General features: G+C 34.7%; 1 protein-coding gene across 1 annotated transcript in view; it reads left to right on the top strand.

Moving 5' to 3' along the window:
* The window catches only part of QPCT (glutaminyl-peptide cyclotransferase), a 28,952-nt gene extending 15,100 nt beyond the window's left edge, over positions 1–13,852 (top strand). Inside the window, exons 3-7 of the mRNA XM_003758353.4 lie at positions 342–620; positions 8,132–8,308; positions 9,405–9,504; positions 11,007–11,123; positions 13,277–13,852. Of these exons, the coding sequence (XP_003758401.1) occupies positions 342–620; positions 8,132–8,308; positions 9,405–9,504; positions 11,007–11,123; positions 13,277–13,422 (819 nt within the window). The 3' untranslated portion in view covers positions 13,423–13,852. The remainder of the gene's footprint in view (positions 1–341; positions 621–8,131; positions 8,309–9,404; positions 9,505–11,006; positions 11,124–13,276) is intronic.
* Positions 13,853–16,493: the final 2,641 nt, after the last annotated feature.

Here is a 16,493-nt window from a genome sequence, read left to right on the forward strand (position 1 = left end):
GTGATCTCCTACATTAATGGGTATCATTGTCAACAAACAATCATTTAATAATTGCTATATGTGGCGCACTGTGCTCAGTACTGGAAATGCATAAACTACTAGGGAGAGTTCTGTCAAAATTTAGTTATCTTTAGATGGAGAACACATATGTTATAGAAAAACATTAGAAAGTCAGGGCTTACATAACTTCTTAAATATGTCTTTCTGGTTCCCTAAGATGTTAAATGTAAACATTAAAATACTTTGTAGTTGAAAATTATATCTCTCTAGACTACAGGGATTATTAATTCTCATTCTCTCTCTCTCTCTCTCTCTCTCTCTCTCTCTCTCTCTCTCTCTAGCACATCATGGAGAGAATTCACAAACTTCAAGCAAACTGGAACCTAGAAGTGGATACTTTCTTGAGTTACACCCCATATGGATACCGGACTTTTTCAAACATCATCAGCACCCTCAACCCAGCTGCCAAACGCCACTTGGTACTCGCTTGTCATTATGACTCTAAGTACTTTCCACAGTGGGACAGCAGAATATTTGTGGGAGCCACAGATTCAGCGGTACCCTGTGCAATGCTGTTGGAGGTAGCCCGGGCTTTAGACAATCAACTCCTTTCCCTGAAGGTATCTATTTTCTTCTTCTTGGTTTAATTGAACAGCTATCTTACCAATGGCTCAGAGTGAATTCTAGAGTCCTGGGAGACTAAAAAGGGAATTCAGAAACTTAGTCTCAAGTACATTTTGTATTTTTAAAAAAGACTCAATAACATGAAATACTGATGAAAAATATTAATTTGAGGATTATATTATTTGAGGCACTTTCCACTGTGAATAAATCCACCTAATTTTCAGAAGAGTGTGTGTGGGGGGCGTTAATGACTTCATTGTTCAGTTTTATTTGCTAGATGAATTAAATGGGACATTTTTTGAAGGGAACACAATAAATAAGGTGGGTTGAAATGGGTATAACTCAGGAAAAAATATGTTCATTTCATGTTGTTTACATAGCTATTTTATTTATCACAAACTTTTGATCTGAGAAGTGGAAGCTTATGGGCACAACTTGTAAGTTATAGCATTGGTAAAGCACTTTCAGACTTAATCTAGATGGAAAGAATGAAGCAAAAGTAAGGCATTGTTATTATCTGTGAAATCTCAGCTCAATTATGGGTAGTATAGCAGAGCTTTTCTTATGCTCTCAGCTGAAAGTACCCAAGGGACTCTCGGATTTCTGTCTCTATGTTCTTAAGAGCATATTGAAAAAAATAAAATGTGCTAGAGTGAATAAAAGTATTTTGTTCCAATATCACTTATAACCAAAGTAAACAAAACAAAGGAAAAAAAAAAGCCCAACTTTGTTCACAGGTAATAAATGGTCTGTTTTCTTGAAACTTGAGGGAGGATGATGCTTTTAACTCAATGGGGAAAGGAGGTTAAAAACTTATCATGTAATAGAAGTAATAAAGACACTTAGCTCTTTCTTATTGGTTATACTATACTTAAAGAAACATAAAACGTCTGTAAAATTGTGTACTTTTCCCCACTTTTTTGGAGTTTTTTTGGCTTTTTACTTACTCTAATTGTAGTCTCATTCTGCTCTGTGCCCAAATTAATAGCATGATTTATTTTTTCACTTTAGTAAGACATAAATGAGTAGTTTGGGGGTTATATAGTATATTTTCATTTTGTCATTTCATTTTGACTAATAGGGACCTGAAAAATGATTTTGAAAACTCATCCACATCTGGTTATGCATGTATCTTATGTGGGGCAGTTTTGCCTAGTAACTAGTGAGATCTGAACTTAGATTTGGTAAAAATCTGTTTTCTGATGACCAAACACAGAAAAGGCTTCAAAAAAATTTTAACTGTTATCCACAAGATCATAACATCACTATGGTAAAGCCGGTGTGGACCAATGAAAAGAGTACTAGATATTGAATCAGAAAATTCAGGTTTCAATTCTATCTGTGCCACTTCTTACCTATGAGACTTTGAACAAGTTATTTAATGTCTCAGGACTTCAGTTTCTCTGTAGAATGTGAGGTTTGAACTAGGATCCTCTGCACTGGCTTCTGGTTTTGGATCTACCATGTTGTTACTCTTTCTTATGTGGTGATATTGAAAACTATGCAAGCTAGAATGTGAATTGTAGCAGATTTGACCCTACCAGAAAGATATAGTGCTAGCGAGAGTCCTGGATATAGTCCTAGAAACAGAGTGAATCTTCTGTCTGAGGAACAAATTTACTGGGTTGAAAGGGCCCCTTACTAGAAATGTGATGACTAGGTGATGGATTCTTTGGCCAAGGCAATCTATGAAACTAAGTAAAAAATGTTAAATGATAATCTGCTATAATTTCATTTTTCTTCTGCAGAGATGTTGGAAAACAGAAAAGTAGTGAATGTTTAGTCATCCAGTATTTAGACTATTATTCCTAACTTAACAAACTTGAGGTCTTTGCCTAAAGATCAACTCAATGGTCTTTGTCCAGTTGGTACACTATTAAATATCTCAAGAACATCTCAAACTTAATAAGTCCAAAATTGAATTTGGCACCTTTTTTCTACTCCTCTTTTGAACTTTTCTATTTCTATCAAATCATAATTCTGTCTGTCAGAGTCCAAGTCAATAAACATATATTAAATGCTTACTAACTGTCAGGCACTGTGCTAATTTTGAGGATATTAAAATGTTTAAGACAGTCTTTAGTCTCAAAGAGTTCATAATTGAATCAAGGACATAATATATAAAAAAGCAGAAAAGCAAGGGTTGAAAGAGATTACACTCTAATGGTCATGAAGTCATGAAGGTGGATTGGGAAATGATCTGAGGAAGTATGAGTTTCTGGAGTTATGAAGACCGTTAAAGTAGCCAGGGAGGAAATGGTGAGGAGAATTCCTTAGATACTATTCTTAAATGGAGGAGAATCAGGGAAAAGCTCCTAGTTATCTGTCTCCTGTCCTTTCCAATTAGATGGAGCAACTTCAGTGAAAGAGAGTACTGAGGAGCTATGAATTTCTAAGTTGATTTCTTCTTGTGGAATGATGAGTCTCTACAGATGAGGCTTACAATCTTGGGAATTATCAACTTCTGACTTTCACTGGCTTAGCAAAGTACTTGGCACATAATAGGAGTTTAATAAATGCTTCTTTACTTGCCTCAGTCCTCAAAACCCCAGAAAATCAATGTTCATATCTTGTTGCTACCACCACATCGCTCATTTCCTTCCTCTCCATTCATGCAGCCACTATCCTAGATCAGATCCTCATTTCTTGGTCATATGATTATAATACTCTTCTAATTTGTCTTCTTGATTTAAATCTCTCCCCTCTCCAATTCATCCCTTACTAGCTGCCAACTGGATTTTACAAAAATGCAAATCTGACAATGTGACTCTCTTATTTAATAAACTCCAGTGATTGTTTATTACCTTTAGGGTCAACATAAACTGCTCTTTTCTATGGTAAAGACACTATAAAAAGACTTTCACCATCTGTTCCAATCTAGCCTTTATAAAATTATACATTGCTTCCCTCCATGTACACTATGGTTCAAATAAACCATCCTTCTTGTTGTCCCTTATAATGCAATTCCATATCATATTTCCATGCTTTTGCACTGGATATTTCCCATCCTTGGAATGCCTTTCATTGTCACCTCATTTCTCAGAATCCCTAGTTTCCTTCTAGGGTCAACTCAAGTGCTACTTTCTACATGAAACTCTTATCCCTTGCTGCTTACTAGTGCCATCTTCCATCCCATTTTACCTATTTTTTGGATGAATTATGTGTATGCCTATAGATCTACATGTCTCCTCTGCATATACTCCATAAGGACCAGGGCTGTTTTTACTTCTGTCTTAGTGCTTAACACATAGCAAGTGCTGATCATTGTTTTATTACTTAATATTAGAATAATTAAATCATATTATTACAGACATTCTGATGATAATGAAATCCAGACAACAAAAACTTGTTAAATGAAATGAAAAGATATTTTATAGGTTCTTCTTGGGGCAGTATACTAAGATGTTGGTGGATTTAATTAAAGATATTTGGGACAGTAAATCCCCTTATCTTAAAGTGTTCATGATGATCTTAAGCAACAAGACCATCATGAAAATAATCATAGTGCTTATACCAACATTTATTGTTGAAGATGAAGCCATAGAGAAATCCTTTGAAGAACTTGGCAAGATTCTTCAAACCAAATTAATATATGCTTTTACCAGTGACTTTATTGTGAAGGTAGGTACAGGAGAAGAAAATGAAGTCATGTTGGAAAATATGACTCAAGAGTAAGAGAGATAATAGATTAAAAGCTTCAGAAGACTCATGCCCCTATATATGGAATAGTGCACTCAAAAAAGAGGAATGGAAAGTTCTGAGCACTAAGCAACATCATAAAATAATGAATTGGCTATGCCTCAACAGATAGAAAATGAGTAGGTTACTAATGTAGGAGTCATATTAGAATCAGATGTTGGTAGGCAATCAAATCACTGACTAGTTAGATAAAGGTCAAAAACCCATTAAATTAAAAAAAAAAAGGTTAATGATAAGAAGACACAGTGTGCAATGCAATAATTTCATCCTGACCTAGTTAAAAAAAATCATCAGTGACAAAAAGAATGGAAATAGGAAAAAAAACAAAGATATTGATGCAGATTATCACTATTTCCTATGAAAATTTAAACCACATAAAGAAACTGTCATATAGGAAGGCCAAAAGAGCAAAATAGAAACCACTCCACTTTAGCTAATAATTGACTACTTGTCCCAAGTAAAGAAGAAGGAAGAGAGAGGGAGAAAGGGAAGAGAGAGGAATGGGGAATAAGGGGAAGAGTAGAAACAGATGAAAACAAAGAGAGAGATTCAGACAGACAGACAGACAGAGACACCCATACATAAATAGAGAAAGAGAATGGGAGAAGAGAAAAGGAGAGGAGAGGAGAAAGGAAGAAGCAGACACGGGGAGTACCAATTTAGAATACAAATTCATGGGGAAAACATTTCAAGAAGATAAATGAAGATTGCAAATAGTATTGATTCTAAAACATCAAAAAGCAGTGGAACCATAACCAACATGGCAAAATTGTCACGAAACCCAACTTAGCCACATTATTTCAAGATCATTCATAAATTACTAATGGGAACAACACATGAATATAAAATAAAGCTAGTTTGTTAGCATTTCTGTTAACAATTTTCATAAACTATTTGGACTCCAGTATCTATATCCTTGATGAGTTATATGTATATTTCATTTTCTTCCCATTATATGTAAGACAATTTTTAACTTTTTTTTCCTTGAGGCAATTGGAGTTAAGTGGCTTGCCCAGGGTCACACAGCTAAGAAGTGTTCAGTGTCTGAGACCAGATCTCAACTCAGGTCCTCCTGACTTCAGAGCTGGTTCTCTATACACTGTGCCACCTAGCTGCCTCTTAACATTTGTTTTTAAAACTTGTGAGTTCCAGATTCTCCCCCTTCCTCCCTCCCCACCCTACCCTCATTGATAAGGCTCATAGGGAGTTATTCAAAACATTTCCAGGGGGTATAGCCAAGATGGCGGAGAGTAGACAGGACTTTGAGCTCTTCCTAGCTTCCCTCAGAATAACACTGGATTAACTCTCTGAATGGACTTTGAAGTGACAGAACTCACAAATATTTGGAGTGTAATAAATTTCCAGCATAAGATGCTTTGCAAGGACTTCAGGAAGGATCTGTCTTAATTGGTCAGGGGGAGGCAACATGGCCCAGCATGGGAGTCCCACAGCAGAGAGGCCCACACGCAATCTAGTGGAAGGTTTTTAGCCAAAATGCAGCAGTGTTGGCTAATCTGATCTAGTTCAGAAGGCTGATGGATCATCAGACTAGCTTTGAGACCTCCACCACAGCTAAAGAAGGTAAATAATGAACCCTCAAATCTCAATATAACAAACTGCTGGCAGGGGAGAAGCCAGCAACACCTGCACCTTGGCAGTGTAAAACCACTTGTCACTCTGTAGGGGAAGTTCAGGACAATCTCTCTTGTGCCCTAGGAACAAACCTCAACCTTTAAAAAGGAGCAAAAAAGCAAAAAGAGTTCTGACTATAGTTATATGGAGACATGGAAGAATAGATCTCAAACTCTGAGGATGTTAAAAGCAAAACACCCCAAATGAAGTTTCTAACTCAAAAGACTCTCTTGGAAAAATTCATAAAGGATCTTTATATGAAATATATCTTTATAAATAAAATATCTTTATATATATATATATCTTTATATATATCTTTCATATGAAAGAGGGAGTATATTCTTGATAAATGTATTTGTTGTTGTCATATACAAAGTTCTATTGAATCCAAACGAGAGATTCCCTAAAAATGATGAAATCTTCCAAATTTTCTTGCTAGTAGAAGATAGTATACTGACTATATCAAGTCCTAGAAAAAAATCAAGAAATCCAAATTAAATTGCCTATCAAAGATATGTGAATTACTAACACAGGAAGTAGAAGAACTGAAATTCAAATGTAGATTCTCTGATTCTATAACCAACTCTTCTTAATGCACCTTGTTGCATTACAATACAAGTACATTAAAATGTAATCTAATACAAGTGACTGCTTGAAAAATAGAATTGGTAAAATGGAACAGAAACTTCAATAGAAAGTTTCCTTCTAGAGTATATATATAGAAACAGATGTATCATGGTGGGAATGAGCAATACTTTGGTTGTAATTCTTCTACAATCAGTAAGTAGGCAGTATTAAAGAAAGAGTTGAAACATGATAGATCTCAAATAGAGGCATTCCCACTGGAAACCATACAGGAGAAATATGAGAAGAGGAGATTGTGTTGCACAGTTTCTAAAGCCATACTGAATGTGACATAGACAATCCAGAATTTCTAAACAGTTGAACAAAACAGAGTTCTACAAACATAGAGAATTTGGAAATAGGTCACAGTGAGCTAGTAGTAAAACAGCAGTAGAATCAGCAAAAAATGAATAAAATAAAATTTAAAATAACAGCAAGAGGTTAATTAAAGTTGGGCAATGTATATTTACCATAACTCAACTTTAAACAGTTTTGCTTCTTTCTTCAGATGTTGTCTTGAGCCTAGGAGCACTGGAGAAAAGGTAATAATGAAAATGATCCAGGGTGAGGGATGGTTGGCATGATGAGACATTGGAAAATATAGGAGACTAGGATAGTTTTGAAAGCTGCATCAGAATAGTTGGGCAAAAAAGCATAAAAAGTGCAAACAGGATTAATTAACTGAATGAAGTGAAATTGGATGGTTGGTGATCTAAATCAAGAGGGAGAGTACTAAGTTCAGGGATCTCAGGGGTGATGATGAGATTTTAGGAATGATTTTGCTGATTTATGGATGATATGGAATAGAAATGAAAGTTGACAGAATTAAGACGGATAAAAAATTCTAAAGTCTTAACATCAGTTGGGAGAAGTCCATATGGGGAATAAAGTCATGATAATGGGAAATAGGACAGATCACAAATTTCTAAAGGAACATTAATCTAAGAGAAAAAATGTTTCAAAGGACTATAAACTACTTGCTACTTCAAAAACTCATCATTTTAGTACTAATATAATTTCAGTGATGCTGTATAGTTAAGAATAATGTGACACTAGATTCTTGGAGGAATCAAAAAATACAAGTTAACCAAAAGACAAAGGAAAGATACTTGCTGTTAAGTTGAGGCAATTATGACATCTACAAGAATCTGTGTATATAACAATATCCAACATGCATCTGAGAAAAGGAGGTGAACTGTTGACATAGAATTAGGGCTAACAGGTGCACAATCCAAGTATCTAGTGGTACTCAGAGGAACCAGAGGAATACCTCTAATGGATTGGACAGATTCTTTATGGCAAGACAAGAACAATAATTGCAGGGAATAAGAAGGTATAAAGAAGTTGAGATCTGGATTGATGGATGAAGGATCTATATTTGCTGGACCATCCAAGTATGTGTGTATGTGTGTGTGTGTGTGTGTGTGTGCGCGCGCGTGCAAAATTATATTTTCCTTTTTATTATAGCTTTTACTTTTCAAATAAAAAAATTCTTGGGTAGCAAAATTATTTTTGTAAATAGCTTTCACTTTATTTATTTATTTTCCACCAGAATTCTTCAGCCTCCAGGCCAGATCTATCACTCCAGCTTATTTTCTTTGATGGTGAAGAGGCTTTTCTTCACTGGTCTCCTCAGGATTCCCTCTATGGCTCTCGGCACTTAGCAGCAAAAATGGAAATTACTCCACATCCTCCTGGAGCGACAAATACAAACCAATTGCATGGCATTGTAAGTAGAGAACTATATACACACACATGTTTAGAGATATGTATGGGTATATATACATACATACACACACACACACACACACACACACACACACAAATAAAAGTTGGAAGATATCTAGAGGTTATCTAATTTAAGCCCTGGCTTACAAAATAACTTGCTGATCTCCCTGTATAGAGAAAGGGAAAATATTTTGTTCCAAGAATTCCATTCTTACTTTACATATGAATGCAGAAAGAACATATGCCTATTTCTCTTAGAATCTTTAGGATTGGCATGAGTCCTTTTCAATTTCAATCTAGGGGTATGTGGAAGAGAATCAGAGGTGTATATGTATAGCAATTATGCAATAAGAATAAATGAAAAATTTCTAACTCATTGCAAAATTATATTGTGACATGCCTTTCACTCTAGTTTCTTATCATTCCTCTTAAAATCTAGCAGGAACAGTATAAGGACTTCAAAGCATCTAGAATCAGGAAGAAGAAACTGTAGGGGAAGGTATTTGACCTGGCCATAGCAGGCAAAGTTATTTCTGTGTTAACCTCAAAATGAGATTTTATTTTGACATTCCATATCAAATTAAAATAAGAAGCATTTCTTCTCCACTAAATTTCTACTTTGACATCTTACTGTGGTGTGGAAAAGACCCTGAATTCTCAAAAGGTTTGCTGTTCCAGCAGAGCACAAACTCTAACAGTTATTCCTCCTAAAATAGATTAGAACATAGGATGAGCTACCTATGTCTGTCATCTGAGGGCATGAATATGTAAAGGCTTGTAACCAGAGGGTTGCTTCTAGGTAATTGATTCTTTAGGCCACCAAATACTCATGAAGATGCCCTATTGAAGCATGGACAAGTTTCAGCTTTCATTTTTATGGGAACTGATATCATCCTAATCCTTCAAATATTGAAATAAGACATATCATTTATGCAAGCTATTGATAACATATATATATATATATATATATATATATGAAACATTTGTTCATTTATACCTCCTTCCCTATATGATTACCAAAGATTAAAATATTGTATTCATATGTGAGAACAACCTACAACAAGGATAAAACAATGGTAGTTTTTTTTCTCTCATAGGATTTGCTTGTGTTACTGGATTTAATAGGTGCTCCAAACCCAACCTTTCCTAGTTATTTTCAAAATTCTCTTCGATGGTTTAAAAGACTTCAAGCAATTGGTAAGCTACTACTAGTATTATATATTAAAGTAAGACAGATTCCTGCTAAACAAATTGCTCCTCAAATGAATATATGAGTTTATTGAAGGGGATGTTCTTTTCAATGAGACAAATCACAAAGTATCCATATCTGTCTTTTTTTTGTAGCACTCCTGTCCATACTTTACATTGTTTGCTGTAGGAATCCCACCCAATGTGTTAAGTACCTTTCTTGAGTTTTCCTGACATCCAAAGATTGTCAATGGAACACATAAGCTATCCAACCATTTTCCTTTCATGACTAAGCATCTGCTTTGGCTTCTCTTTCCTTTTCTCTATCATTTTCTTTTTATACCTTACTTTCTGGCATAGTCTCTATGATTCAATAATACTGGCCTCCTGGCTGTTCCACAAACAAAACACTACATTTTTTGGCTCTGGGCATTCTCTCTGACTGTCCCCTATGGATGAAATGATTTCCCTTCTTATCTCCACCTACTGGTATCCTTGGCTTTCTTTAATTCCCAACCAAAATCCCATCTTCATTGTTGTAATCCTATGAAACCTGCACAATCTCCAGCACCATGCCAGAAAATGGGAATGTTTTCATTTGAATTGTTTTAGGAAGATCACCTGTCAACACAAGGTATTAGACAGAGATCCTCTCTGAAGTTGAATTGTCAAGCGTTCAAACTTTACTGTAGAGAATGTAACTTTGATAGACTGAGAAAGAGTAAAGGCTTAAGAAAGAGTAAAATGGTTTAGGTTGAAAATGGTCAAATGATCAGAGTTTTTGTGCTGATCATTTTGAGGCTTCATTTGGGGTGTTTTGCTTTTAACATCTTCAGAGTTTGTGCCTGAGAATGGCAGCCACACACTATCAACCTGGTGTGATAGGGAGATCCAGCATTGAAAAAAAAAAAGACTACTGAGAAATTCCTCAATTGCAAACCAGTCATTCTTTCCATTACTTTCTTTTCTGAGCTGTCATTCTGTTGCTCTTGACATATCTGTGATGCCTCTAGTAACTCAATGGACTAGCCATCCATTACCTATTATGGTCTGGATAAGAAGTATTTTTGGTTTTTCCTGTATGTATTATTAATCTGTTATCTTTTGAATTCTCTCTTTTCCCATTGCCATCTTTCTGATTCAGGGGTCTTAATCTGGGATCCATGAGAGGTCTGTGGATAAATTTAAGGAAGTCCATGAATATGGATAGGAAACATAATTGCATCTTTATTTCAGTATTTTTGAGATCCTTTGTAATCTCATGTATTTATTTTATACATTCGAAAACATTATTCTAAGAAGGGCCCATATCACTAGACCTTCAGAGGAAGTCCAAAAAATGTTAAGACTCTTTGGCCTAAATAAAAGCCTTTGTGACAACTGAGACGAGTTTTTTAGAATAATTGCAAAATTACTGAAGAGATTTAAACCTCTTTGTTTATCAACTCATTTTAAGGTCCGAATAGATATTCCTACAGCTACTTACCTGATGTTCCATTTGTGAATTGCAGAAAAAAAGCTGCATGAGTTGGGCCTACTTCAGAATCATTCTTCGGGGACACAGTATTTCCAGGGTCATAGGTACCGAGAACAAATTCAGGATGACCATATTCCATTTTTAAGAAAAGGTAACGGATTTTTTATAACATTTTAAATTTTCATTGTATTCTAGGATTGAAAATAAGGAATTAAGATTTTTGATTTGCACATAAGCTTTCCACAGTAAATACAACCAAAATAAATTTGGTGCATCCAGATACAATAGCTTTTAGTTGGTATTAGAAAGCATATTAAGTTTAAGAACAGAGTCTACTCTGGAGCAAGCAAATGAATATTTCTTACTGATTATAATATATTCAGAATTCAAATCAACATCAGAAGTTGATGAATAAAAAATGTGTAAGCATTTTCACCATGCTAAGAAAGCTAACAGAATTTGAAAAGCAACACAGTAAAACAACAGCAGAGAACACAGATTTTAATAAGAATGAACTGGAATAAATATTTTTGACTCAGCTTCGGGTTCCATGTGGTGATTGATGGTTTGTCCTATACTAGGAGGTTGGCTCCTAAAAAGGCACAGCTAGGATAAAACAAAAGAGAGTGAGCTCTGAATGAGGGCTCCATATTAAAGAGAAAAGTCAAAAGATAAAAAAGATTTAATTAAAGAGAGGAATCTGTTATATGTCAGCCATTTTAACATTATTTTAGATATCTATGTATATGCATATGTATACATGTGCATTTATATAATGTACATGCATTATATGGGCATATATTTGAGTGTATAAACACATATATACAAACATATATACATGTACACATACACATAAACATCCTGTGCTTAACTGTGGCCTGCTTGGAGGAAATGGGAGGAGGCAAGGGGGAAAAAAGAATAAAGTAAAAAGTATATAGCAGAGAACAACAACAACAACAAAAAAAAACCCTAAAAGGAAGCAAAGATGGATAGTTCTGAACACAATGTCTTTTATTATATATGCTTTCTTGAAATGGAAATTTATTGTTACATATTTTGAATCCTCCCTTATGTTCTGCTGTGCAAATGACAATTTTTTTCTTTATCTGTCATTTTTTTCCTTTTTCTATTTTTTTCTATTTAAGTTTTAAATAATTTTTTTTATAAAAAGGAATGAGGTGGAGATTCTCTCCCTCTCACCTCAGCCCAATCCTTACTCACTTCAGAAGAATGAGCAGAAAGAGAGGCCAAAGTATAAATAAAAGTTCATGATCAACTTATAACTTGCCCAGCTCTAGTTAATGGAGACTAGAAAGTATACAATTGTTTTCCCTTTTAATTCCCATGGACTTTGCAGAAGCCCCTTAGCTGCCTAGAATTTTCATGAAAAATTCCAGCTATCCTAATAATAACTTTCAAACACCACAAATTCTACCCATACACAGTGTCTTCAAAGGGGAAATTTATAATGTGTCACTTTCCAATAAAACTTATGGATTAATGGAAAGCTTCTGGAAAATGTTGAGAGAGATCCCACATGTTTATGTGACAAAAGTCAGCATATAGCTTTGTTAGTGATGGCAAAATTTAGGAACCCTTTCTATAGGGAGAGAATGTTAGGGATTAGTGTCTTAAAAGAAAGGAACTGAAGTTCTTCTCATGATCTGTTTGGTCCGTCAGTGTATTAAGGGTCTGTCTCTAGGGATTTTTTTAATGTCAGGGAAAGTTCTAAATTGGAATAGCTAAGGGATACAGTAGATAGAGTAGTGGACCTAGACTCAGGATGACTTATTTTCCTGAGTTCAAATCTGGGCTCAGACATTTACTAAGGGCAAATAACTTAACCCTTTTTGCCTCAGTTTTCTCATATGTAAAATGAGCTGAAGAAGGTGCTATGCTAACTATTCTTATTATTAGGTTCTAAACTCACTGAGATCAGGGAGTATATTATTAATCTGTGTTTTTCAGAGCATAACAGAATGCTTTGTACATAGTAGGTACTTAATCAAAATTTTCATTCAAATCTGAAAAATAGAACAAGTAACTTATATAACCAGCATCATGTTAGCTATCACAAGGGACACAAAAATGAATAAGACAGTCTTGAGTATGTGAGTGAATAAATGACTGATTGAATGAATATGGAGTACAAGAGTAAGGTACAAAGATGCACAAACTAGGTTAATTGCTGTCTTTGTGTACTTTGGTAGTCCCATTTAAAATTCTTCTTGTAGTGTGACAATTCTTTTGTTTTCTCATTGCATAAAATGCTCACTTGTTTACAAATCAATTCTTTCTTTTTAGGTGTTCCAGTACTGGATTTGATACCCTTCCCTTTCCCTGATGTCTGGCACACAATGGATGACAATGAAGAAAATCTGGATAAACCAACTATCGACAATCTCAACAAAATATTACAAGTCTTTGTGTCAGAGTATCTTCATTTGTAATGTTGTGCACATTATAGAGAAGGGGATTAATTACTTTGAACATGATGTCAGACATTTGTGTTCAATTTTAAATTCTTTTCCCAAGAGAATTTTGTATGGAAAATTCCTATTAAAACTTATTCTATAGATGATCTTGAATGTGGATCCTAAAAGAATCTCTTTCTTTAATTTCCTCCTAGAGGCAAAGGCATTAAACATTCAAGAGAATAGCCTTAAGTCTCTCCAGATACTCAACAACTGGAACAAATTAAGTAGAGTTCCAAGGTCTTAAAACAATACTTAATGGTGATGGTTATGTGCAATCCATAGAGTTGATTTTGTGATTTTTTTACACATTGAAATTCATTTCATATAAAACAAAGTAGAAATACAATTGAAGGAACTCAAATTTTCTTTGATAAATCATTATGGGGTTTTATTTTTAGGGGTGTATATTTGTGTGTGTATGTGTGTATAAAAATTAAAATCAGAATTAAATCCTGTGTTGTGAATTTTTTTTTAACTGGAGAATTATACTGAACTATTTTAAACAGTTTTGAACTATTTTTTTCCCTGTTGGTCATAAAATTTAGAATTGGAAAAGATCATCTAATTCATTACTTTACAGAAAAGGAACCTGAAACACCAGGAAGGGAAATTTCTTATCCAAGTTCATACAGGGCCTAGTGAATTTAAATCCAAACTCTTGCCCCTACTGATAGTTATTGTAAAATATATTCAATCTGGAATATATAAAGCAGATTTTCATAGAAATATAGGCTTTCTGTGATCAACTATAGCACACATAAACAGATATATATTTGTCTACTGGAAACATATTAAGAAATTAAAATTAATTAAAATTTTAAATTATGGACTTAATTCATATTATGTTCCCTAAAATCTTGGTATTTAGGTGACTTAGAGGCCACTGGGACTACTGTCAGAGAATTCTGGAGCTACCCTATTATCTTGAGTTATGTTCTTGCCTTTTAGAGTAGTTCTCTAGTAAATGCTAATTTCATTAATATTCCTGGGCACGAACATCATTTGATCACGTGAGAAAACTGAGAGTTAGAGAGGTGGTGACATATCCAGGCTACTCAGGTTATAAGTGGCAGAGAGAAGATTTAAACTAAGGTGTTTTGATTCCCAATTTGGTCATTTTTCCTCTGAACTAAGATGTTTTTCTATCAGAAAACAGAAATAATCTTAGCTGCATACAGCCATAGGTTTCTCTTTTGATAACTCCTTTTCCCCACTCTTCTTACACTGAATTTCCATTGCCCCTATTCTATACTGTCAATAGACATCAGATCAGGAATGTGAAGAGTTATTGAATGGATAGCCCATGTCTTGAAGAGCTTTTTCTTCTTCAAGTGCTGTTATCAGTGAAATATAGGACTTTGGGGAATATACTTCTGAAATTGTCATGGAACTGATTCAGAGGAAAATTATAGAAGTTTATTTGCTCTTGTAATATCCCCAAAACCTTGTATTGAATAAAAGTCTCACAAGCATAAGTTGCATAATTGCCTTTTCCCCCCCAAATCACATAAAATTGATAAAGCAAATTATAACATTATATATGTTATCACACAAACACATAAGTTATGTTACATCCATATGGCTCCAACAAAGTCAGTATAATTATCCTTCCTTTCTGCTGAGTTTTACGTTCCCCAGAATCTCCATACTCATAGCATTACTTTATAGTTTGCTTTTTTCATGGAAGGGAAACAAAATTGAGGTTGCTAATAGGATAGCTTCACAACTTTCTGTTAAGTCAAAAGAATATATGCAATTATAATTGAATTTAACATTTATTTCTATCATGTTTAACATATATTGAACTACTTGTCATCTAAGGGAAGGCATAAAGGAAGGAGGGGGGATTGGAACACAGAGTTTTGCAAGGGCTAATGTTGAAGAATTGTCCACGCATATTTTTTGAAAAATAAAAAGCTGTAATTAAAAATATATATATATATATGCAGTCCCCCAGAATTAGCGTTACTCTATGTTGCAGTAGATTTCTCTTGGAAAGGAAACAAAAATAGCGCTGCTTGAGAAACACAAATTTCAACATTCCAGTATATTGTCTTTCACAGAGGATATAGCTATAAAACATTCAGCCTTATGGTCTTAGTATGAGGTAACATACTTAGAGATCCTAGAAAACTGATTCCTTTTCCATAGGATCAAAATCATTTGAATAATGCAGAGTAACATAAGAGAGAAAAATCCACGTTTTTTGCTCTCTTGTTCAGGGGCTTTACTCTTTTGTCACTCCATCTTCAGGGGTCATGTGTACATCTTTCCCCCCTCCCCACCAATAGGCTGACAATTTTTAGGACCAATACTTGTCTGGTAAAAGGCTAGAAATCTTGAACTTCAGATTGCTAGAAAAGCAAGCCCTTCAACTGGTACCGTACAGAGAATCACCTTCTTCAATGAAAGTCTACATTTTGGGATGAAGGTGTCCAGAATTCCTCACTTCCAATATCTGGAGGCTGGAATTCAGGAACTACACATTGTATAGGGACCCTCAAACCTTTACTTGGGAGGTTAGGGTACAAGAAACTGACACTCCACCAGAAAACTGGAATTCAGGCACTTTTACCACTCAGGCAACATGGTTTCACTTCCCAGATGTCACTTGATTAAGAAATTATGTCACTGTTTCTGATAGACTGGGATCTGGAATTTGGGTCTAGGAACTCTCAAGCCATAATATTTAGAGTACATGGATCTTCTAACTGCTTCTTCCTCAAGTACCAGCTCCCAAGATTCATTTTTAGCCTTAACTCTGGTTGATTCTCAGCTTCATACAAATAAGATTAATGGACAAAAAAGAATCTGGTCGTTCTCTTTTATAAATCAGCATGAAGGAATTCTTCATTCTATCAGAATCCATCATATGAGAATTCAAGCTAACTATTTTATTTTGAAGGCATCCCAAGTCCTTGAGAATGAAACAGGTCCTTGGTCCTGTCAATCAAGTATCAATGCACACACCTCTCTTCCAAAGAAAGATGCTCTCTAAAATACCAATTTAAGTATCACTTACTTATAAGTTCATCCAGATGGCC

The sequence above is a fragment of the Sarcophilus harrisii genome, chromosome 2 (genome assembly GCF_902635505.1).
Source record: "Sarcophilus harrisii chromosome 2, mSarHar1.11, whole genome shotgun sequence".
NCBI lineage: Eukaryota > Metazoa > Chordata > Mammalia > Dasyuromorphia > Dasyuridae > Sarcophilus > Sarcophilus harrisii.